The sequence below is a fragment of the Xenopus laevis genome, chromosome 9_10L (assembly GCF_017654675.1).
Source record: "Xenopus laevis strain J_2021 chromosome 9_10L, Xenopus_laevis_v10.1, whole genome shotgun sequence".
Classification (NCBI taxonomy): domain Eukaryota; kingdom Metazoa; phylum Chordata; class Amphibia; order Anura; family Pipidae; genus Xenopus; species Xenopus laevis.
The window spans coordinates 77,842,959-77,868,197 of NC_054387.1; the positions used below are offsets into that span (position 1 = coordinate 77,842,959).

Genomic DNA, 25,239 nt, shown 5'->3' on the forward strand with positions numbered 1-25,239 from the left:
TATATATATATATAGGATCAGCACACTCTGTTGATAGTGATAATGAAAAATAAGCATTTTATCAGACTGAAACAGTGCCACATAAATTTGCAGTCTTACCTTTTGCCAGTGAATTCAGCTTGCCCCTTTTTATTGAAAGTGAATTTGGAATCATTATATCCCCATCCATTCCACTTCAGGACTTCTTGCCTGTAAAAATTCAAAATCAAAATGTAAGAGTCAAGCAGGACACTCTCATTGGTTGTGTCACAATACGTTACAGTAAATGATATCCTTATTAATGGTGCTTACTAATGGCATTAGTTATAATTGGTGCTTAGTGATGTCATTTGTGTCACATGACTCATAGAAATGTGTGCATTATATAGTGAATAAAGTACCCCCTCTTGTAAAATATAAGGATATTATAAGTTACCGAGGAGTTTCATGACCATATAAAAACACGAGGCCGAAGGTCATGGAACTCCGAGGTAACTTCTAATATCCTCATATTTTACAACCGGGGGTACTTTATTAATTATAATACACAAATTTCTGTGAGTCATGTGACAGAAATGACATCAGAACTCACCGTTTATAACTGATGACATCAGAACTCACCGTTTATAAGGATATAATTTACAAGATATTCATGGCTTTTGTGTATTATTAAAAAATATTGTACCACCACCCCTCCCTGTGTCCTCTCAATCTGAGAAGTCCTGTATCTCTATGGAAAAATATATGTCTTTAGTTTTCAAACAATGTTCATTTATGCAGGCTGAATGAGCTCATGTCTAGGGTGGTTTATTTTCCCTTTATCACATATCGTAACTGAACTGTTCTCTGCTGTTGTTACAGTCAACAAACCTTTAACTTAATAATGGAATTATTTCTTTGTCCCAGAACCAATGGAAACACAATAGGACGATGCCTTGGCCCACATGGGGTTCTGCTGAATAATGTGCACAGAAGAAAAGAATGCTGGCAGCACACTGCTGGATTCCTTCTAGAACAAGGGCTTCTTTAACAGAACGGGAAGGATTTGTTCCTTTTGGCGCTGGTAGTTGTATTTATCAAATAAGAGTTTGTGTTCAGGACCCAGTGAACATGATTACTGGAGAAATATTATCTTGGGCACCTGGTGAATCTAGTCTTGGAGATGAGCCTGAGCACATTTGCCCCCCAGGGGTATTTTATGGTTCGTTACAAACAATTCCATGTTTTCTTCAGTTTGGATAGGAAAGTTTCAGAGCTTGTAAACAAAACAAACCAACAAACAATCCTTACGCTCCCTGCTGACATCTGATCTTTGAGTGCGAGACAGCAGTATTAACCCTTTTCATTCCTCAACAGAAATCTCATGTAGTTTAACCATTGGTGTGCTGGGCAGAAATGTCACAAGCACCAGAAGATGTGCCAGGGTTTTTCCCTTGCTACTTTCTCCTGTTGAAATGTGTTGCCTGTATGGTCCTATTCTTATACAGTATCAAGAGCTGTGCCAAACTGATGCCAAAAGCAACATTCCACAACAGGAAGCCACTGCAGCAGATGCATTTTCTTAGCTTCAATGTCCAGCTGCTTTGTTGCAGATGTATAAATTTGTTTCAATTCTATTTCAGATGTATGTGTGTGAATGAGAGGGGTTATAGGACAATAACAGCTGAGGGCAGCAAGCTGGACATGCCTCTGAAGATATATTGGGAGAAGAAACAACGGTCTGCTTATTTCTGCCAGTGTAAGAGTGCGATGCACAGCAATAAATTTGCACCAGAGCAGCACGTTAATTCAAAGATCTGTCCTGCAACTACTACTTCAGTAGCGGGCATATTACTGATCATTTTCTTGTCTAGACACTACTGTGATTGAAGCCTCATTGGACAGCACAGCTAGGAGTTAGTGACCAAGTCTTTTTCTTTGTGTTTCAGACGACAGGACCAGCCTGATTCCGGCAGTGGCAGCAATTTGATCTGCTGAGCATTACAGCAGACACTGAGCTCAGCAGCCCCGTATCAGCCGCTTCCCAATCAGTTAGAGGAAAGCAATCTCTTGCCACACAAGTAATGATCCAATTAGCTACTGAACTGAGCTTGCTCCCCTGTTTGCCTGCGCTTCACCCTAAACACAGGCCAGCAGCAGCCTGACTACAACATGGATACAGGATTTCATAAGCTGGGGCATACAATTGTGGGAGAGGAGATATGGTATTTGACACCCACACCTCAATGCAATGATGACCTAAGATTTATCAGATGCTCTGCCCTTTGGTCCATTCTACTTATACCTAAATATAGACCTAAGCTACTAATCCTGCAAAAGCAATGGCATGGAACCCACAGCCACCCAGCTATTGGACTTTAACTGACATTACAAAGCCAACCTACAATGGGCACTATCAATCACTGAGATGAAAAGTTGTATTTCAGCCCCTGCAGCCCCCATGCATATAGCACATATTTATTATATTTATACAGGGGAACCCAGGCTGATTTATGATTTCACCCAGTGCAGCCACAGACATGAGCGAGAGGCAGTGCTGAGGGCACATGCATGACATTATGCTTTCATTTCAAGGCTACGTTTCAAGTGGGCTCTTTTACCTGAATGAGGTATCAGAAAACTGCTGAAATTTGGTTTTATCCCATATGAGAGAGAGGAAAAGAATTTCCATTATTTATATTTCAGGTCACGTAATGCACAATACTCTGTTTTTGGAATTACAAAGCTCTCAAAAGCTTTACTGTTCCTTTAAGCAGCAGCACATGCTCTGTAATGGAAGAAAGCGCAGTGCATTAATTGCAACGCAGCAAGCATCATCCAATATAACAAATGTGTGACCTCTCGGTAACATCTCTCTAGTAAGACAACCTGCCTTGCTTGGGCACTAGATGGCGCTCCTTATTCACAGTGAGGTTATGCCAGAACCATGCTGCCGAATACAATGGAAAAATAGAAAGTACACCCAGCAAAAACGTAATCATTTCCCTTTCTATTATCGTTCCTCTATAAAGCACAAAGCAAATCCCATTACAACCTACAACTTAAGGCAACAGAAACAGTGACAGAAGAGTTTAAACTGCACAAATGAGGATGGAATGGAAAGGCTTGCCAGGGTTTATAAATGGGCGATCTGTGAATTTACCTTTATTAAATAAGCACTTACTTGTAAACGTGCATAATCTACTGTAGTCACCCGTCATAATTGCAACAGGGGTATTGAAAATAATCATTTTAATAATGGCAGGGGCACACTGAGAGTCAGACCAACATTAGGGAGGCCGGCAGATCTGCACACCTTATGTTACTGTCCTTTTGAACATTTGCCCCATCCTATCTCCCAAAGCATAGCAATAGTGTGCTTCCCTGGGGCACAGGGAACAGGCAGCTACAAACATGAAGAACCCCGCATGCCCGGGCAGTGCACATTTTCTTTATCCCAGATGAAGAGGAAACCCTCAATGGTAAAACCAAGAAGTTAAAGGAAGAGAAACATTAAAAATTTAAAGGATATTAAAGGAATGGCAATATAATGTATTGCAGTCTTGCACTGGTAAAATGCAATGTAATTTTTCTTACCGCACACCCAATCTCACTGATCCTGCAGAGGTGGTGCGTTCTTCCGTCGACCCGGCAAGGTCCCCTAGCAACGTGAATGTTGATAAAAGGATCCGCACACACTTCTTTCTTTTGCAGTGGGGGGTCACCCCTTCACTTTATTTGTTTAATCACCACACCATCAACGTTTCGGGGGGGGAAACACCCTCCCTGATGAAGGGAGGGTGTTTCCCCCCCCCGAAACGTTGATGGTGTGGTGATTAAACAAATAAAGTGAAGGGGTGACCCCCCACTGCAAAAGAAAGAAGGGTGTGCGGATCCTTTTATCAACATTCACGTTGCACTGGTAAAACTTTTGTGTTTGCTTCAGAAAAAGAACTATAGTTTATATAAACAAGCTGCTGTGTAGTCATGGGGGCAGCCATTCAAGCACAAGATACTTGGTGTTACTGTTCCTTTAAATACCAACTGAAATTGGGAAAGTAACTAAACGCTACATGAGATCTATTCCTTCTCTGTAGGGAGCAAGGAGCCGGTCACAAACGCTCCACCTACTGCCCTACAAACAACCACTCTGCACACAAATGTACACTAGGTGGCAGTGTTACTCCATAAAAGATTTCTTCTTTGCCGCACTGCTTTCCTGGGCAGTGCCCAACCACGGGCTCTTTATTGTTTAATAACACTAAGATTTCAGAAAGGGAACCTTAAAAGTGTAATGTTAAAAAAAACAAAACTATTTTATCTTAAATGCAACAGAAAAGCTAAAAAAAAAAATTTGCATGTTGTCTGTCAAAATAGAAATGAGCACAGTATATACTATGCATTCTTATAATTAATAGCAAAAAGAAGGTGTTGTGTAAATTGCTTGACGTATTTGGGAAAGAATCCTGTAAACACATAAAAACACAAGACTGCTGCTGTTAAATAGCCACAGAAGCCAAGCAATGAATGTCAGACATTAGCAGCAATAACAGGATTAAACACCACTAGATAAACTCCCCCTAGCACATTAAAGCAACAGCCCATACCTAAACCCTAAAAATGCATCTAGAGAAACCTCGGCAACCAGGGACAAGGTATTGCCCGATGCTTTAAAATGCTGTAAAAAGTTACAGGATTGTCAATTGTAGCCATACAAACCAGATTACAAACAACAAGTTTTTAGTGGGGAAACAGGAATAGCATAGAAACCCCCAAAATAGTACAGTCATTTCTAACCCAGGCAAAAAGCTTAATTATCTCATATTTTGGCATTTGTATTGAGTGATCTATTCGGTCACGTCGCTAACATTATATTTCTGTTACAAATGCGCTGCAAGGAGTTAATACCCATAGGGGTAATCACCATGGTTAATCAATACACGGCTCAGCAGTTTTATCTACAGCGTGCTGGTGTCACCGATTGAAAGTGCCTCAATTTGGGTGCCCTAATGTTCACATTAGGACTGACTGCTTAAGATTAGGGGACTCTTTCATATTTAGTTCCATGAGATTGTCACATTCTGATAAAGTCTACAATTATATACCAGCTGGCTGCACTCAACTCCCTAAAATAATTTGAAGAAAAGAAAAGATGTTTAGCAAAACTCCACAAGTAACAGATTCTCCAAAGTGTTGTTATCTAAAGCTGGCCATAGACGCAAAGATCCGATCGTACGAATCATGGATTCGTACGATTTTCGGACCATGTGTGGAGAGTCCCGACATTTTTCGTCCGTCGGAGATCGGTCGTTTGGTTGATCGGACAGGTTAGAAAATTTCTGTCGCCTGCCGATAATATCTTTGCGTGTATTGCCGATCGTACGATTTTCAGTGGGAGACTGTCACTAGTGTTGTCAGACATAAGTATCGTACGATTGCTGTCAGGGGCAGAACATCGGCTGATATGTTCTTATTTGATCGGAATGGTAAAGACTTTGATCTGAATGGTTAGTGGAGGGTCGGGAGATGGGAAAGTCCGATCGTACGTTGATTCATACGATCGGATCTTTGCGTCTATGGCCAGCTTAATGCACTCAGAATGGTTACAATAATTGTGGGAAGTAATGCACACAACATAAGGTATGCTTATCCTTTACTGTTTTTTAAAAGGGGCTGTTCACCTTCCAACCCCCTTTTATTAGCTCAGTTGTTTTCAGATTGTTCACCAGAAATGAAAACTTTTTTTAATTACTTTCCATGTCTTATTTTTTTACCGTTCTTTTTCCAGAATTTCTCTCTCAGGTGTTTCAGTCTGACAGCTCAGTAATCCAGAAGCAGATTCTGAACAGTTACAATTTGCTACATTAGTTGATACATTTCTCAGCAGCATCTGTAGAATATCAGCAACTATTGTATCAATTATAACAGCTGCCTTTCATAGGAGAACTAAACCCCTACCCTCCATAGTCCACTCTCTCTGTCCCCCCCCCCCGCACACAGGTGTTAATACCTGTAATTCCCTTAAGTCTTTAATTACATGCGCTGACAGCCACGGAAATTGCCAAAGGGACCCGAAGCAGTGAAAATGGCGCCCCCGTGAGCTCTGCTGCGCTGATTCTGCATCGAGGGGTTAAGACTATGGGGCATTTACAGGGATTAACACCTGGGCGGGGGGAACAAGGAGGGGGGTCTATGGAGGGTAGGGGTTTTCATTAGTTTGGGGGTAATTTCTCCTTTAATGAAACTCAGGGATTCTGCTCAGCAGGGTCAAAGATATGAAATGTATCAACTAATGTAACAATTTAGAACAGTTTACATTGTCCATGACCACCCCCCATCCCAAAAATGCTTTAGAAAGACATAAAAAGGTCCAAAATGAACTTCAATATTAGAAAAATGCGCACAAATAGAACATAGAAATTAATTGCAATAAGTCTTTATTTTTGAAGTACTATCTGAAAACAAATGAACTGGAAAAAAGTGTTGGAAGGTGAACAACCCCTTTAAGTCCCCATATAAACTTTTGCAACCCATTGAAAATGTTAAGTCAAGCCTTCTGAGAGTAAGGCAAGCTTGAATGTTGCCATAACACTGAGTTTTGTGGGAGGGTGGAAACATTCTCTTGCCGATCTTCCCACAGTCCCTCAAAATCTGAAAAAATTGTATGTAGCTCAGCGCCTACGGCAACAGAGAAAGAGGCAAACAAAAAAAACACTATTTTAGATTTATATCTCTCTATGGGGACACGAGAAGCTGAGCTAAAGAGGAGGGAGAGATTCGCTAGACACTACGGGCAATATACCATACCTCCAGTTTGTAAGTAGGCAATTTGGCCAAACGGTGGTGGCAACAGAGTGGACAAATTGTGCATGTCACCAATAGAAGTGGAAAGATTAAAGGGGAAATACACCTCAAGAAAATAATTTGGACACTGGGTGTATGGTGTAATATTGAAACATATTGCACTATTTTTTGCTTCTTTCTCTGTTCCTTAAGTTACTAGTCAGTGTCCATAAACCAGAACTGGAGGTCTTGACACGGTGCTCCCCAAGATCTCTCTATAAACGGGCGTTTAATATCATGGATTGAAGCACCCCAAGTGGCCAATCAGTGTCCTTAAGATGGCATTGTAAATCATGATTTGGTGCTTCCCAACTGGCTGGTCATTATCTATAAGCCAATACCGGAAATCAGGGCTTGGACTAGTGGCTAGTCAGTGTGACACAAGATACAGCATGCAGTACTGCCAGTGCTTACCATGGGAAATATGGTGTAAATATGTAAGCAGATGTCACAGCTCTAAATTTTGCAGCTGAGAAGTTATATGTCCTTTCTACAGGGAACAGACAGGTTCCAATAAACAAAATGAACGTTTACCTTAATAATGTCTAGAAAGTCATATAAATAGTATAAAACTGTAAGGCTGGTGGCACACAGTAAGATTCAGGGGAGATTAGTTGCCCAGCAACAAATCTCCTCTTCTTTGGGCGACTAATCTCCCCAAATACCTTCTTGCCGGCAAGAATTCAAATCAATGGCGTATCACCTTGTTTTCAGAAGTCGTCTCAAGAGGAAACTTCGGGCGACTTCAGAAAACCGAAGCGATTCGTATGCTCCCTGGTGATTCACATTCTTGCCAGCAGGGAGATGAGTCACCCGAAGAAGAGATTTGTCGCTCGGCGACTTATCTCCCCCAAATCGTAACATGTGCCACCACCCTAAATAGTAGAAAATGTATCTGGGTTATTAGCCACCAGGCTGATATCTGGGGAACACAATTAAGTGAGGCAAAGCTGAAAAGTGTGCTGTATTGTTTGTCTTGGGTGGAGGAAATTACCATAGACACGTATAGGAGTTGCTTATGGCGAATCCTCTGGCCCTCAAAGAACAGGGAAAGTTCTTCTCACATGTTTAATGAAAATATCAGAGAAGAAATGCTCTGTAAGGACAATAAGCCACGTTCTTCTCATTTTTTTTTCAGGGTGAATAAAATTATGATCATCCTGTATAATTCTGGGTATATCCCCCCTAACCAATATGTAACTGAAGAAACACAAAAGCAGCCATTGTGAGCAGGTATTAATCATATGAGGCATGCCATGCTACAGAGTGAGTGGATAGAGATGGGGCAAGCAGAGGTGCTTAGCCTGATAACAAGGATATTGATGGAGATATGAAGAGCTAAAGTATGGGTGGCAGGACACAGAGGATACAATGTCCCTGGAATGAATCTTTATGTTGCTGTGTTTGTTATTCCTTAGCTATACACAGAAGGAAATGCTGACATTTTGCAAATGAGTCTAATACTCCAGTAAGAGGCCCATGACCCTCTGAATATTTACTTTCTTAACCTTTAACATGTGCTACTATTTTTCTGTCAGTGCTCTTTACCCAACACACCCGTTACATTGAAAGCTCCTTAGCCGAGGGCATCCTGCCCCCCAATACTTAATGTGTGGCCTATGGACTCCGCTCTGTTTATATTCCTGTGCCATGCAATCTGTCTCTGCCAAGCCCAAGGCGGCTAAATATTATGCTAATAAAATACAAAACTCGCCTCCCATTATTTCCCACAGACCTAGCGACCTAGAATCCCTACCAGTACAAAGCAGTGCCTAGTTCTCTAGAATAAGTCCATCACTGAACACTCAGGATTAGCTGAGGTATACTTTCAGAACAAGAAACGGTTTATATCTCAGGGAGTTGCAGCTAAAGTTGTAGCAGAACTTCTTGCTCTGCATTCTGCTTTCAGGAGCTTTCTGAGAGTTTTAGTTCTGCAGCAGCTAAAACTTGCATAGAAATACTATTTCTTTACTTTGCTTTGGTTGAACAAATGGTATGGTCATTTTCATGTTTTTGAGAGTGTGGGAACCGACATAGACAAGGGGAGAACATACAAACTGTTTGGGAATAGTGCCTTGGCTGGAACTGAACCTAAGACCACTGATTCAATGAATTTTAATGTTTATAGAAATGCAAAGTTTCATTCTACCAACAGTAACGACTGGGCTGTTTGCCATCACTCTCAGCTATGGCATCTGGAATACTTGGGGTTTTCTGGATGACCTGCTAAAAAAACATGAAATAAACCCAATCTGGTTTCATGCAGCGTAGATAGGATCAGGTACAAGGCACTGAAGGAAATTAGTTGTAATTATTTGCCTAACCCTATGGGTGTGGCCATCCCATAAGTCTGGATGTTGGGTTTCTAGATAATGTGGAAAACCTGTAATGGGCTTCTGCTATCTGTAGCCTTTGCACAAACACAATACTGTGCAGATGGGGGTCAGCATGCTAATGTACTAATCACCGCTAGGGTTGCCACCTGGTCAATATTTTATTTTGTCCTGGCCAGTAAAAATGATGCTTGATGTTATGAATATGGAAAAAATACAATAATATAGTATGGTATTTTTTTTCTAGAATAAGCGCCAACCCTAATTACCATGTTGGGTGGTAGCATGCCATGGGCGTCAAGGCTTAAAAATGAAGGGGTTAATGGAATGAAAAAGCACAGGTGGCAATACAATTGTGCAGGAAACAAAAGACTTTAATGATAATATACTCATTTTTGAAAAGGAAAAATCTGAGAAAATCAAAATTCCCATGAGCTGCTTCTCATTGGAACTGTGACATTTACGGCAGCCTGGACATGAGCTTAATCATCTCTTTTACCCCAAAAATAAATATCTGATTTCTCTATAAATCCCAGGGAGCTGTGCAAATCCTAAGGCCTCCGCCGAGAGGGACAGAGAGAAAATGAATAAATAAGGCAGGCTAAACAAATAAAAATAGTATAGAAGAACGGATATGAAAAATGGATTGTGGCTTGTTGAGAACACAGCCCGGGAGAAAATGGTGGGCGCCGCTCCTTGCTTATTCAGGGCGGCTAGCTGAACAGATGCAGGCAGCAAAGCAAAGCCATAAACACATAATATATAAGACAATTCATTACAAGGCAAATGTATGTGCCGCGTGTCTTCACCTTCCATGCAAATCAGATCTCTCAGACGGAGAAGCTCCCTCTGCCTTAACCCTTCAATCTCCGGAGGCGCCTGCTTGCCGTGGCAAGGGCTCGCATGGGATGGCCTGGTTTCCGGAGCTGAAAGGGTTAGCCAGAACCGGTTCAAACTGGCAGTGACTGTTTTATCGAACGTGAACGCGGAAGGCAAATAAACTGAAAATTATAGAGCCGGGTTGAACTTGAGTTCATCTGAGAAATATTAAATACAACTGGCGCTGAATGGATTCAACATTTTCAAACTGCTGCGTGGCTGGGGACGGCTGTTTTTTTTTTATTTTTTTTTTATAAGGTTTAATGTTCTGGAACAGTTCTGCAGCAAGACAGGCCTTTTTTTTATTTTTTTTTATAAACAGTATGAGGGACTCACAGGGCCATAGATAGAATAGGAGAAGGGGTCGTAGTCACAATTCTTGATATGCCAATAATGCCCTTGTCCCTTTCAGACGCCCGGCACTAAACCATACACTTATAAGGCTTGTAAAGCAGCAATGCAGGTGAGCCCGTTACTCATGATACGGTGATAAGCATGCAAAATAATAAAATACATCATTTTTTTTAAAGTCCGAGATAAACTAATATTATGTTTTATAGGACATTTATGGGCTTAAGAGGTCAATTCAAAAGGCTCATAAATTGTTAATGCGGTGTTACTAAGCGCCCATCTCCGTTCCTCATCACTTGGTGTCTCTCAATTGCCTCGGATGGAATGTGTTTTAGCAGCAAATGATAAAATATTAATGTACTATTAAAAATAAATTTGCTGCTTAATATTTGTACAGATGGATGGTTTCTTCTGTTGCACCAGCAGAGAGATCCCCATTTTCCATTAGTTTCAGTGGTAGTGCAGTTTATGTGTATTTATGCCTGGCTGTTCTTTTTTAAAAACGCCGCTTGCCCTTAATGTCCCATCTCTGGTGTTTGAGTCTGGCAGCTCAGTAATTCCGGAGCAGACTGTAAACTGTTACAAGTTTGCAACATTTAGTTGATACATTTTTCAGCAGCATCTCTGGAGTATTAGCAACTATTGTATCAATTCTAACAGCTGTCTAGCTGCTTTAGAAGGTGAAAAATGAAACTTTACACTCCAATATTACAAAAACAATCGCACATAGAAAATATAAAGTAATTGGAAAAAAGTCTTTATTTCTTGTGAACAGTCTGAAACCAACTGAACTGAAAAAAGTGTTGGAAGGTGAACTACCCCTTTAACCCGTTGGCCATCAATCTCAATTTAGCCATCATCATAGTATCAAATACTTACCCACTACAGCAGAAATTGTCAGCTCCCTTTAAGGTTTAATATTGGGCCAAAATCCCCATAACGAGGTTGCAAACATATAAAAAAAATAAGTACTATATGAGCCTTTCGAGTATAGTTCCAAGTATATATATATATATATATATATATATATATATATATATATATATATATATATATATATATATACACACACACACACACACACACACACACACACACACACACACACACACACACACACACAATGTAGGCCATATACGCCCAACCAATTGACCAGGAGGCCAAAACAACAGATGGCTTTTCATGTGTATGCTCAGATACGCTTATCGATCAGTTCTGCTGCCACTCTTCTTCACTTCCTTCATGCCAACTGAGAAAATGTTTTCCATCAAGACAGATAATCCTTAATCTGCCAAGGTTAACCCCCCACAAATGACTTGCAAAACATGCCAAATTAATCCCAAAACCTGACCTTCAAGATGGGTTTATGGGAGTATCTAGAAGAATAAATAAGAATCCTACCCTTAAATTAGTTAGGGTGAGAGTAGAACACCCAACCAAGGAGTTGTACTTCCCTAGGGGGGCCAGATCCCCATAGTGTATGAAACACACTGTCCTACAGTGTAAAATGAAGGTGTTGCTTTCCTGAAACAGAACCCATTAAGTATCAACTTTGAAACCAAACAAACCATTAGACACAATTTCCATGGGAGAACAAGCGAGAGAAAGTATGTTTTTACCTTGCTCACCTTTAACATAAAGTCCACTCATGTGAGCAGGACTGATACTGGGGTCGCTATCAGAAATACCATTTTTCCTCATTCAGCACCAAGCAATTTTACATTTGGAGCCTTAGGTGAAAAACAGAGCATTTCGTTTTAAGGGCCCAGTAATGACTGCCCCCCCCTTACAGCTGCGCCACACCTCCATGGCTATCTAGATCATAAACAAGGTTATGTGACTGAGAGCAGAGTAAAGTGTGAGTGAATAACCAATGTTGTATTAGTACGAGTAAGTGCAAGCACATGGTCCACTCAGGTAAAATATATATATGATGGGAAATACATAATTATAAATGGGGAAAAAATATATAGAAACAAAAACTTGCATTTCAAAGAATATAAAATGTTTCTTCATTAGACAGGTATTACACACAAATTTTAACTGTGCATAATACAGTTTTACACTGTTCATTCATGCAAACTATACAATGCATGAGGGAGTTCCTATACATTTTTGAATATTTTTTTCAGAGAGCATTATTATATTTCCCCAATAGAACAACACAGAACCAAGAGTATGGCCTGGCGGCTTAGCACTGACATAGCAACAAGATTGTGTTTACAACCCAAATATTTCACTTGTAACCGATGAGCATCCATTTTGTGTCATCCTGGTCTGTTCAGTGCAAGGGAAGCAGCCTCCAGAGAGGACTATGCAGAAATACTAGGCAGGCGCCAGATGTCACTGCAGGACACAGATGCCTCACAAATGACTGTTTGAATGTGATTAGGCCAGCACTCAGTTCATCCCACCGGCACGGAAAGGAACACAAAGCACAAGCCCCATTCACTCAAATACATTTCCGCATTATTGTACAAGGTAATGTTATTGTTAGAAGTGCAATAGCCAGAGGGGTAAAAATAAAAAATCCTTTCCTTTAAAAAAATAAAATAAAAAAAATCATGCCTGATAGCAGCAGTCTGATGATAACATGGGTTGCGCTGCATTCATAGCAAGGGCAATAATATTTATATATAACAAGGTATTTCTGATAGGATTTTCAAACATAAACAATTTTCAAGTATCAAGCAAGCAAGACAGTTGGTGGACTTCATATATGAACAAAAGGCAAGTGTTTTACCCACTATTTAATGCATCTACCAAATATGAATTAATGCTCTTGTGTATATCCTTCTAAAGGTGCTTGGAATGGGGAAGTTGCATATAGAACGGGCAAAAATGTTGAATTTCCAGGGACAATCCAGTTCATTTACAGAAACATGTTCATGTGAGTATTGCAAAATCTGACAAACTGCACAGAGTATTTCAGTATATGCATGGACACAGAAGCCATTTTCTATTTAAATTAGGGATGCACCAAATTGGGATTTGGCCTTTCAGCATGATTTGGATTCACCTGAATCCTAGTGCCTGACAAGAAGCATTGAATGGAATTTCACTGCCCTGAGTTACATCGTGCAGCTGGCAGCAGTCGCACACTTCCCGCCATTCAGCTTGTGAAAACAGTTTCTTTTCCATTTATTTCCATCTTATTGTACAACTGAAGGAAGCACAAGCACGCTCTCTTCCTTTGCCTCTCCCAACTTGCTCACTGTACCAGTCACTGCCCTACACTTATCACAATACAAGGCTTTATTAGTCTACAAAGTGCAGGAGCAGCCCATTGTACTATTGCTATTATTTATTGCATCCCCAAACTAGTGTATTGTGCAAGGTGCAAACATCATTTTAATTTAAATATAAAAACACAATAAACAGATGCAGAAAATAAGTGGATAGCAGGTAAAATGATGCACTATTTACCAGAAACAACCCTATAGTTTGGAATATGTACGCAAAAGAAGCATCAGGACACTAAGTATTCTAGCGAAGACATAGAGAATCTAGGAATAAAGTAGTCCAAGGGTCTGGGTAACTTAACACAATATCTCTCCCATATCAAGTAAAGTGGCTGTGCAAATGGTAGTCAAGGATGCTTAATAAATGAGAAATATTGTGTTTCATATTCTATGTTCAAGAAGTAAATTACAACAAAGTGACTCAAAATGGACAATTTCCCAAATCTGCCTTAGGCTGCATTTAATTCCCACAATATATAACAAAATAGAGCAAGATAAGGGACTAAATGAGTTTATCTTAAAAATTAGGGGGTTCCCAGAAAAAAAATCTGAAAGGATTAAATGATCTGCACCACCAAAATTAAGCAATAACTTGACAACAGTAATTATGGGAAACCCCATGGAGTTCTTATTCATATAGGTAGGCCTCATGGATTTCTTGAAAAAAACCACAATACTGCCATGTCTTGTGCCAGTTGCTTGTACCATTTTTTGAGCCGAAAAACTACCCCCTGTGCCATTCCGGATACAAGAATGACATTTGGCAGAGCTTTTAGCATCCAAACCAAAATGACAAAACCCCCAAAGACATAATACTATTGACTATTGCACTTGCCTATACCTACAAATAAATTTTTCACTCATAATTTAACATCATTTGTATCCTGTATCTATATTTCTTCACATATTGTGAGCACAAACAAATAGCATTACACAATATTATTTTTACTAATGGTGTACAAGTTTTTGAGATCTAGGAAGAATTTTCAAGTTTAGCTCTTCCAAAGCAATTAACCGTAGCAAGCCCCACTCACACAAATAAATGGGCAAAATGTATTGTAAATGGAAATAATTGGGAAACAAAAGATCTACTTGTAAAACACAGTATATATCCACGTCATTTACTTTTTCACTAAAGCTATTTTCGGGATTTCACAACCAACACTTAGGAACCTCTTTCCTGACTGCCGCCTAAACACTGCACATAAGGATCAACACTGGCAGGCCGCTTCCTAACACTGTTTACTGTAAGTGTTGGTGCCAGGAAAATGAGGCTCTAGGCACCAAGCCAAACATCTTTCTCTTAAGCACTTCACAGTTAGATTAACCATAAACACTCCCTCGCAACCTAGAAATAGAGCATTTGTCAGCAGATCCCAACTGTTAGGACAGTCTTACTGACTAGCTTAAGACCTTATATGATTCTTGACCTTTCTACAGCCAGAAAAAGGACAGCATTAGCGCATTGAGCCGAGTGGACCACTTATGCCTCTTTGTTTTTTTCCCAACCTGTCCAAATGCACTGTAAATTACTGCATTTTGGAACCAGTTTTTTCCTTAAAGGGATACTGTCATGGGAAAACATGTTTTTTTTCAAAATGCATCAGTTAATAGTGCTGCTCCAGCAGGATTCTGTACTGAAATCCATTTTTCAAAAGAGCAAACTGATTTTGTTAAATTCAGTTTTGAAATCTGACATGGGGCTAGACATATTGTCAGTTTCCCAGCTCCCCCCAGTCATGTGACTTGTGCTCTGACAATATGTCTAGCCCCATTGTCAGATTTCAAAATTGAATATAAAAAAATCTGTTTGCTCTTTTGAGAAATGGATTTCAGTGCAAAATTATGATGGAGTAGCGCTATTAACTGATGCATTTTGAAAAAAACATGTTTCCCACGACAGTATCCCTTTAAAGGGCAATCACCTACCTTTATAAGCCACCCCAAGGGAGAGAGAACAGGTGCACATGCCCAAGAAAATCCTTGCACCCTGTGCTCCCCTCCAGTTAAATGGGAATGATGTATCAAAAGTGCCTGGAAAACAAATGCAGGTTGACTCATAAATGATGACCATATGCTCTTGAGAAAATAATCTTGCTCACAGCTTGATGATACCATATAGGCACACAAGCCAGTGGCCAATGGACTACAGAGTTACTAAATACATAAAATTTCTCCTGAGACTAATATTTTTACATAGGTATTATAGACAAGACTCCTACAAAATTTTTGGCGCAGACCACAGTATTTCATTACTCTGTAATGGTTTCTTCTCAGACATCTGCAAATATGTTAGAAAAATTATATTATATGGCATTGACACATTACCACTGCTACCAATGGAGTTCCCCATCTATAGAGAGCACAATTTAAATCAGTGGCAGTTTGCACTTACGTTATGAGACATCATAAACATCCCCGCTGATGCTGCAAGAATGACCCCCTAGAGATAAGCCAATCCGAAATTTAGTGAATATTTGCTTTGCAGCCCCACAGCTATGAAGTCAGGCAGGGCAATACTGGACAGCAGTGAAAGCCAACAATGTAAGGGATATAAGCACATTAGTTGAAGCTGCAGTTTCAGCTGCAAAACAGCTTATCTTAAAAAAAAACCCTTAACAAAAAGGTATACTTTTCTCTGGCTCTGTGGGGAGATACAAGCACTGTAGGGTTAACCCACAGAGGGCAGGACACTAAAAAAAAAAGCAATCCCTATACACAGGCTAGGTTTCCTGTCTCCCTCAACTGATACCAAAGGCCTTGAGGGAGGCACACCCAATCATTTTATACACTGCATACTGGGTCAGACTACTTGCAAGCCAAGTTAAGCCTGTGGGGAGTAGCCTATGCCCCATACAGAAATTAGGGGAAATGCTATTTAAAAGTACAAAAACATTCAATTTAGGAGCTCTATTAGCTCCTAAAGACATCCAGATTTCTGTTGAAAAACAGAGCCACTAACAGTGTCACCAACAGCCATGCCTGGAGAGTTTTTTTTTTATATTTAAACATTCAAAGCTGTTGTAAACTCATTTAAAAATTTCATCTGTCAATCAAATATTGCTTGCCTCTCTTCTATGCCTTGGGCATAGAGGCGGGGCAGGCAATTACTTTCACTTTCCAGCACTTTCTAGATCAGGGGTCCACAACCGCCGCGGCCCACTCCTGCACTGGGCCCGTCGAGCCCAGTGCGCAAAAACAAGGCGCGCCGAGTTGCTGACCCCGTCCGGTCTTTGCAAAAAAAAAAAAAAAGGTTGGAGACCCCTGTCCTAGATGACAGAGGCCTTTTGAAATATTTGGCTGGCTTTTTACTTCATTCATGATGGAAAATTATTCTGATTTTTATGTGCTGTCCTAACACATGAATATCTAAAGCTGGTTTTCTATTGTTCCAGCTGGTCTGATTCTGTATCTAGATCCCAACTTGATCCAATGGTCCATTCATTTACATATCCTCCAAAAGTACACCTGCATGTTTAAAATTCTCTTAGAAAGAAGCAATGGAGTATATTTAGTGCATGAACCTTTAAAGCATACTGCATTTAGCTGGTTAACACTAGGACATATTGTTCCAGTATAAAAAGGGGATTTTGTAATTTTTATATCCCCCTAAACAACACCGCAAAAATGTAATATATCAGAATCTTCATAATTCTTGAATATGTGGTTACAACAGATAGCTGCGTATGCCATGGGAAACTTATTGTACAACACATTCCCCCTGTAGCAAGTACTATAGAGCATGAAGAATTTTGATTTTTGGTGCAAGGAACTCACACTTGTGATAAAGCAGCAATGATGTTGAAACTTTGACATTAACGGCTTCATAAAGCAATCTGCATATTACGTAAATAAAATGAGGAAGCATAAACTCAAGCATCTGAACATTGCTGGAGTATGATAAAAGGCCACAATCATTGTTTCAATCATCTTGAGGTTATAGGACATGGCACATCCTAACTGCAGGAGACATTTTTATAGTTGTGAAAACCACAGCAGTTAAGCCAGTTGCTTCTAGTTCTGCTAAAAATAAAATGTATTGTTCATGGATCATCATTCTGTATGCTGAGCTAGTACTGGGAAATAACTTCTGTATTGTCCAGGGATATATGGTATGCCATAGGCAGCATATTCAGAAGAAGGATGGTAAGAACTGATGAGAGGACAGCTGTGCTCAAAACACCCAGTGTGCACTTAGAAATTAAAAACCTACAGAGAACTGATGAACCCTTAAGATGTTATTTAAGTGGCAGATTTATCAAGGGTCGAATTTCGAAGTAATGGGAGTTTTTTTGAACTCCCATAACTTAAAAATTAGAATAAAACAAGACCAATCACAATGTATTAAAAAATTAGACTTTTTCTGCAGGTGAATAGGCCGTATTAGTTCGAACTCGAATCGAAGTAACATCGTATTCGATCAAATTCAATTCAAAGTTTTTTTAAAAAAAAAAAAAAAAAACTTTGATTTTTTTTAAGTCCACCAATTGACTCCAAGTAGGTTCTAGGAGGTCTCCCATAGGCTAAAACAGCAATTCAGCAGGTTTCACATGGCGAATGGTCAAAGTCAATTTTTTTAAGAGACAGTACATGATAAATTTCAATATTCAATTTTTCGCATTTTTTTCAAAGTCTAGTCAAAGTACACAAAAATAGCTCAAAATTCGAATTTTCACTTCGACCCTTGATAAATCTGCCCCCGTATCTCATAGATGGAATATGGGGCTGTAGTCTAGAGTCCAGTGATCCCCAACTTCTTGGATGTTGCTCCCAGTGGCCTCAAAAGAGGTGCTTGTTTTTGAATTTCTGGCTTTGAGGCAAGTGCTTGGTTGTATAAAAAAAAAAAAGGTGTACAGTACTGCCAAATAGAGCCTCCTGTACACTGCAAGCCCACATATTCAATTACATCCCTTATTTGGTGCCCATATGAACTTTGTTATGCTTGTGTTGCTCCCCAACTCTTTTTATATTTAAATGCAGTTCGTGGCTAAGAAAAAGGTTGGAGACCCCTGCTAGAGACTAAAGCCCCTATGTTCCCTAGGGACATTGCACTGCCAAAAGCATCTAAGAAGTTCTCTTGAAATACTGTAAATTGGCTTCAGGACATTAAAATACAATGAGAAAGTAGCATCCCCTCAATTTTTTTAAACAGTCTCAGAAACATTCCAAATAAGCTGATAGAAATGAAGAATTAATAGTTTTTGATGTTTCTGGCAATGTCACAATGACAAAATGTTTGAAATTATTTCTAGGTAAAGTTTATTGGAAAACCAGGAAACATTGTGCAGGAAACCTTACCCTAACTATTCTTATATTTCTCCATAATTACTTGCTTTTTATACTTCAATACAGACAACTATCCTCTTCAACTACAGCAGTGTACTCTTCTAGTATGTGTCCTTTCTGGCTTTTCTTACATATTGAATTGTGTTTCGTATTGGTTATCAACCACTTAACTCATGATTAGAGCAGGACACACTTCTCTTCTCCATATACTGCTCCACCCTTTACAAATTAATCTTCTCTTCAAAGCACTTTATTCCCTTTATACCCAAATTTAGATGTCCTCCTCATCATTCTTCCCTTGTATCTAATATTGATTTCTACATCTCAGTCTTATCTTCATGGACATCTTACTTTATTTCAACATAGCTAATATAAGGCCATCAACCACCACACCTGTACATGAATTACCAAGTATCCAGCCCATGCCCTATATCATACAATGTCTACAGTAGATGAAGCTCTTTATTTTCCAGAGCATCATCCCAACCCCGGACTTCTTTTGTCACTCTCACTTAGCTACTTTTAAGTAGTACCTTAAGACCATCCTTTAAAACACCTTATCCTTGTTTGTCTGACATCTCCTAAATCTCCTGCACGTGTCTTTATATTTCTTTGTTATCCATCCCTCCTTTCTACTTAACCACCCTGGTATATAGTGTGTTTAGTATTTACCTACCATTTTGTGTAATGTCAAAAAAAAAAAGAATAGAGAGAACATTAGTAAGATGGTAGACTCAGCCCAGATCACTGCTGTAGAATCAGGGTTCATGACTGAACTCACAATGAAAGCTGAAGTGGATGTAGACAATCGACAGCAGCGTGACTTTCCCATAAGCTTTTCTCAAGAGGCTGCCGCTAACCCATGGTTTACAAGAGAAGCTGTATGAAACACTATAAACCTAAGTGATGATAGACATATCTATAGATTAGATAGATTAGGCAGACTGACAGAATACATGGGAAGTGAATCCTTTATCACTACTTGCCCATAGACTGTTGTGTTAAAGGCTAAGGCTATTTTTTAATAAGGAAGGAGCAACCTGTAAATACACCAGTTGAATTGCAGCATTCACTGCTAGCCTCTGCTTCAATTATTTGTTTAATCAGTGTTAATGAGAATGCAGTGTGGTTTTGGCACATGCATCCGGATGTCTAAATAGAGAAGCTTGAAATGTACTAGCCCAGGGGAAAATTAATTGATAAAGAGTAACCATAGCCCATTACAGAGCCAAATAGCTTGGGGAAAATATGTTCCAGGCCGAGGTTCCAATCAGATTTATATTAATACAACAGGTACACTTACCAATATATACTCATATTAGAAGCTTGCAGATAACTATCAATATTTTAACCTAACGTGAATTACCTTTGCTAGGTGTAATAAGGATTTCTATTCCCTAACTGTAACAGTTTTTATATGGGCCATGTCTGATTAATTTTAGTTTACTGTTCAAATCTCACTGCAAGGATATGTTACTACACACAGGATTTCCTATTCTTCCTCACAGACACCGACTAGCCTGAAAACAACCATGCATGCCAGACAAGATTAATAGAGAAAAATCATAACTATTACTGCGCTGCAGTCAAGGGATATTGCTGAAAGTCATGTGAATACTATTAGCACAAACTTTACGGGGGGGGGGGGAGACATGGCAATAGAGATCATTCACATTTTATACAAATCGGGACATTAAAAGCAATTTTATACAGATAAATATATAGTATTAAAGTCAGCTGTTCTGCACTGAACTGTTCTGGTGTATTAACCAGCAAATGGTTGCAAATCATGCATGGGTTTCAAGTTTTACAAACGCAGCACCTTATTCAACAATATATTTGCTCCCCTGGGGATTAATTATGTGCGGGCCGACAAATTGTCGACCAGTATCCATTAACCCTTCATATACCCACACCTGACCCACCCCCTCTCTAACGTGACGGAAGGGGCGGGGCAGGCAAGTGGGCGTGTGTGTTGGCCTGAACCTGACCAGCAGATATTGGCTCGGCCCACACATCACGAATGGGGATGGACTTAAAGAAACAAAGCTTAACCAAAAATACTTGGGTAACTGCAAAATAACTACAGCTCAATTTTAATGTAACACATCCAACTATTTCAGATCAGTAAATCATTTGCAATTTTAGGAATATTTTGTCTATCGTATAGCCTATATAAGCCTGGATAACAAGATTTAAAAAAAAAAAAAAGTTCAAGAAAAGAAGTACATTGTGATTTGTTGTAGGTTTATATTTATACAGTTGCTTAAATGTTTATATGAAGTCAGTCTGGCCAGTGAGTCTGCACCCGAGCAGATGCCTACTCCTCAGATATTATAAGTGCAAGGCAGATTAATGGACTTGAGTCAAATACAAAACTCATAAATGTTTTAAAACAAGGATCTAAACAAATAAGTCAGTGATGGAAAACTGTGCCAGCATAATCAATATCAGCAATTTGCAATTAATTATACTATTAAAAGGCTAAGCAATAATCAGTCAAATGAGATCCTGAAGCAGGCCATTTACCTACCATGGCATATCAGCCCTGCGCCAGCCTGTCTACAGAGCGGTGCCAGTGGGGCATATACAGAAAGCACCGATTCTGTCACTCAGGCAAGCTGGGCTCTGAACCAACTCAATATAATAAAAGCCGGCAGTTATCTCGGTGTGAAGGAATTGGGAAACCGCATCATGTGCAAGCTGCTTTCAAATGAAGTCAAGAGTCTGGTACATTCTGCAGAGCCCAAAATCATACAATAAACAAGAAGCAGAAAAAAGACTTTAATAAGATCATTATCGATATAAGAGTAACATTATTTAAAGTCAGTTTGACTGTGCAGAGCAATCTACCTTTGAACAGATTCAGAGCTGTCAAAAGGGGGTGGGGTAAAGCACACAAGAGCAAGTACATGGGTACACAAAGGATCACAATCTTGTAATTCCACTTCTGTGTGGCGTACAGCTAATCCATTTACTAGAAAGGCTTATATCAAGTTCTCTGCCTCTTGCCAATCTCCATATTCCTTATTAATACATACAAATATTAAGTTACAGTACCAAGCATTGTCTCTTTTAGGGGCTGCTTTATTAAGGATCAAGTTGTGTTTTCCAGGAAAATTCGAGTTTTCAAGGTTATTTTTTTTGGTCAAAAATAGATTTTTCGGGTTAAAAAAAAACCTCAAACTTTTCAAGATTTATTATACCCCAACCCTGGAAATAGCTTGAATCCACACCAGCTAAAGCCTGTCAAGGCCATGTAGAAGTCAAAGGCAGAGGTCCCTTGAACTATCTGAAGTGCCTTTGTGATATTCAAGTTGTTTTTGGAGGGTTTTGCCCATAAAACGTGAGCGATTCAAGTTCTTTTTTTTTTGCTGAAAACTTGATTCATTTGAGTTTTCTGTTTGTTAACACTGAACTTGCTGAATCAAGTTTTTTCCATTGGAATTATGTTTTCCCCTATTATTTGCGGTCCTTCACTTGTATGTGAAATCGGGGTTCTACCGTAAAAGCAAACAAGCCACAAAATACTAATTCAGATCTGAGCACCCTTAATCAATGTAGATTAGCACTTCTGTTTGGAATTACCTCATTGAAGGAGAAAAATTCCCCAGTCAACAAGAGCCCTTTAACATGAATGCTCAAGCCATCCATTACGAAAAACACTATTCAGCTTTTGCTCTGGCATTTACCCTGACCCAGCTCAATCAAGGAGTATGTACACACCAACTGCAGGAATACAAGTTTCACATTAGACCATGCTAATGCATGTATAAAGGCATTATGGGACATGATGAGACATAATGAGCATGATAATGTTTCTAGAAAAGCATGATCACCTCCTACAGCACTATACCTGGTTGCCTTCTATGTTCCCTGAGGAGGTATTTCTGCAACCAGGTCAACAATTCCTGTCTGTGTTAAAGGAGACATATAGCATAACTAAAAACTCCTCCTAATATTGTAGACAATAAGGAATAATAGACAGAGCTGGTTTTAATATCTTTAGAAATTTAGGACGAGGACTTCATCAATGTGCCAATGTGCTCCTTGTCCAATAGACTATTAAAACCTGTCAGATAGATATCTGCCTGATTTCTGTCCAAATATCAATTGGGCAGGTCTATCAGAGGGCCCCATACATGGGCAGATAAGCTGCTATCTGCAGGGACCAAATTGACAACTTAAATCTGCCTGTGTATCTTAATGTAGGAAAGGAAAATTAAAGGAAAATAAAAACACTGCACTAATCTTGAAGAAAAAAAAGTCACATTCAGTAGTCCAGAGCTTTAAATTCATGACACATCTAAATCCTGCAAAAATGGGATGGGATACAGCCAATTAAGTAACAAATCATGCATGTTTGATAAAAATGTCCAAGCTATGCAGTGTGCTTTGCAACACCAACAACTGGATAGATTTCAATTTATCCAAACAATGATAACTTTCATCCCATCATAGAGCTTAGCTGGACTGGCGGATTCTACTTTGCTGCATGGGGATAAGAATGCATTTACTTGTTCTGCCCCTGCTTTCAAAATTGTCAGCTAAGCAATTTCTAGCCTACTCGTTCCACTGGGACTAGAATCCCCAGTTGGGGTTCTTACTTACTCTTCTACCATCTTTCTTAGATGCCAAGATGTATACAATATTACAGTATAAAATAACAGGTGCACAAAACAAGTAAAACCTTGTGTATACCCAATATTACATAAAGTAAATAGTCAATCAGTAAAGCCTTTTCAGCTATATTGAGCAGGGGCATCTATACGTCTTCAGTTGGTCAGCATGTGTATGTAAGCTGTATGTATTATTTACACATTCTTTATTGTACAATTGGGAATGGAATGGTTGCTTAGATAGCTTTGAGTTAAGGTTAGACCATCTCCTATAGACTCAATTTAAATCAAATAATTCAAATGTTATAAATTAATTTCTTTATCTCTGTAATAAAACAGTACTTTGTACTTTATCCCAAAGATATCACAATCCTATTTGGTTTATTTCAAGTTTAAATTATTTTTTAGTACACAAAGTATGGTGATCCAAAATACAGAAACATCCCTTATTCAAAAAACACCAGTTCCCACGCCTGTACTTGTACCAATCACTCCCTGAAAGGGTTACAGTACTAAATAGTTGGGCCAACTCTGCCCTGATCTGCCTAAAGCCAACACTGATCTTACAATTCCCTGACCCTTTAGGGCTATTCCACACGGGGAGATAGCCACGCGTTTGCGGTCGCGGCGACAAAGCGCCGCGCCAGTCGCCGCGACCGGCGCAGGCGACAGTTTTGTATGGGCGCCTATGTAAAAACGCCTGTGCTAACCACACGAGGCGATGCGCTTTTCAACAGTCGTCTGAAAATGCCTCGCCAGGCTTTTTCAGGCGACTGTTGAAAAGCGCATCGCCTCGTGTGGTTAGCACAGGCATTTTTACATAGGCGCCCATACAAAACTGTCGCCTGCGCCGGTCGCGGCGACTGTCGCGGCGCTTTGTCGCCGCGACCGCAAACGCGTCGCTATCTCCCCGTGTGGACTAGCCCTTAGTGGGATAATAGATTATTTTCGGAAGTCTAACCACCCCTTTTTGAACGGGCTTGATCAAAGTCCCATCTGTTCCCCCTGATGGAAGACTTAACCCCTGATGTCAGGGAAGATAATTAGATATATTGCACAGGTAAAACATTACCACCTCCCCACATAACAAATCCTACAAGGTCTACCCAAATGAAATTCAAATTAACCACATATACAGTAGCCTCCTATGAAACAACCAGTAGTAATTGGCAAACTTGCATGTCAACATATTGTATGCCACGGATTGGCTAAAGTTCTGCTGGTGCAGGCAGCCTGTTACAAAGTGCATCCATACATCCAAAATCTAGTATGAGGTATAATGTAGCAACTACTCAAACAGGAGCATTTCAGGAGTCACATCAGTATGGAATCATTTTTCTGGATGCCCAATATCCAGAAAGATACAAGTTACGGGAAAGACACAGAAGACACCGGCACAGCATGGGTATTACTAGCAGGTATAACCTTGCTCGTTTATTGCGGATGCAACGTTTCGGGGCGTGGGTCACGCCCTGAAACGTTGCATCAGCAATAAACGAGCAAGGTTATACCTGCTAGTAATACCCATGCTGTGCCGGTGTCTTCTGTGTCTATGCTGCTTTTGAGGTTGTCCAATTCCTCTATCATCGAGCACCTGGGATTCGTTTATTCTTGGACGGCCAGGGTGTGCGAGTGTAAGTTTGTTTTTTTACAAGTTACGGGAAAGCCATCTCCCACAGAGTCCATTTTGACCAAACGTTTCTAACAAATATAATTTATGTTTTAATT

General features: G+C 39.7%; 1 protein-coding gene across 1 annotated transcript in view; it reads right to left on the reverse strand.

Moving 5' to 3' along the window:
* Positions 1-25,239, reverse strand: part of agps.L (alkylglycerone phosphate synthase L homeolog) — a 118,570-nt gene that overhangs the window by 90,854 nt on the left and 2,477 nt on the right. Inside the window, 1 exon segment of the mRNA NM_001093104.1 lies at positions 100-189. Within this exon segment, the coding sequence (NP_001086573.1) occupies positions 100-189 (90 nt within the window).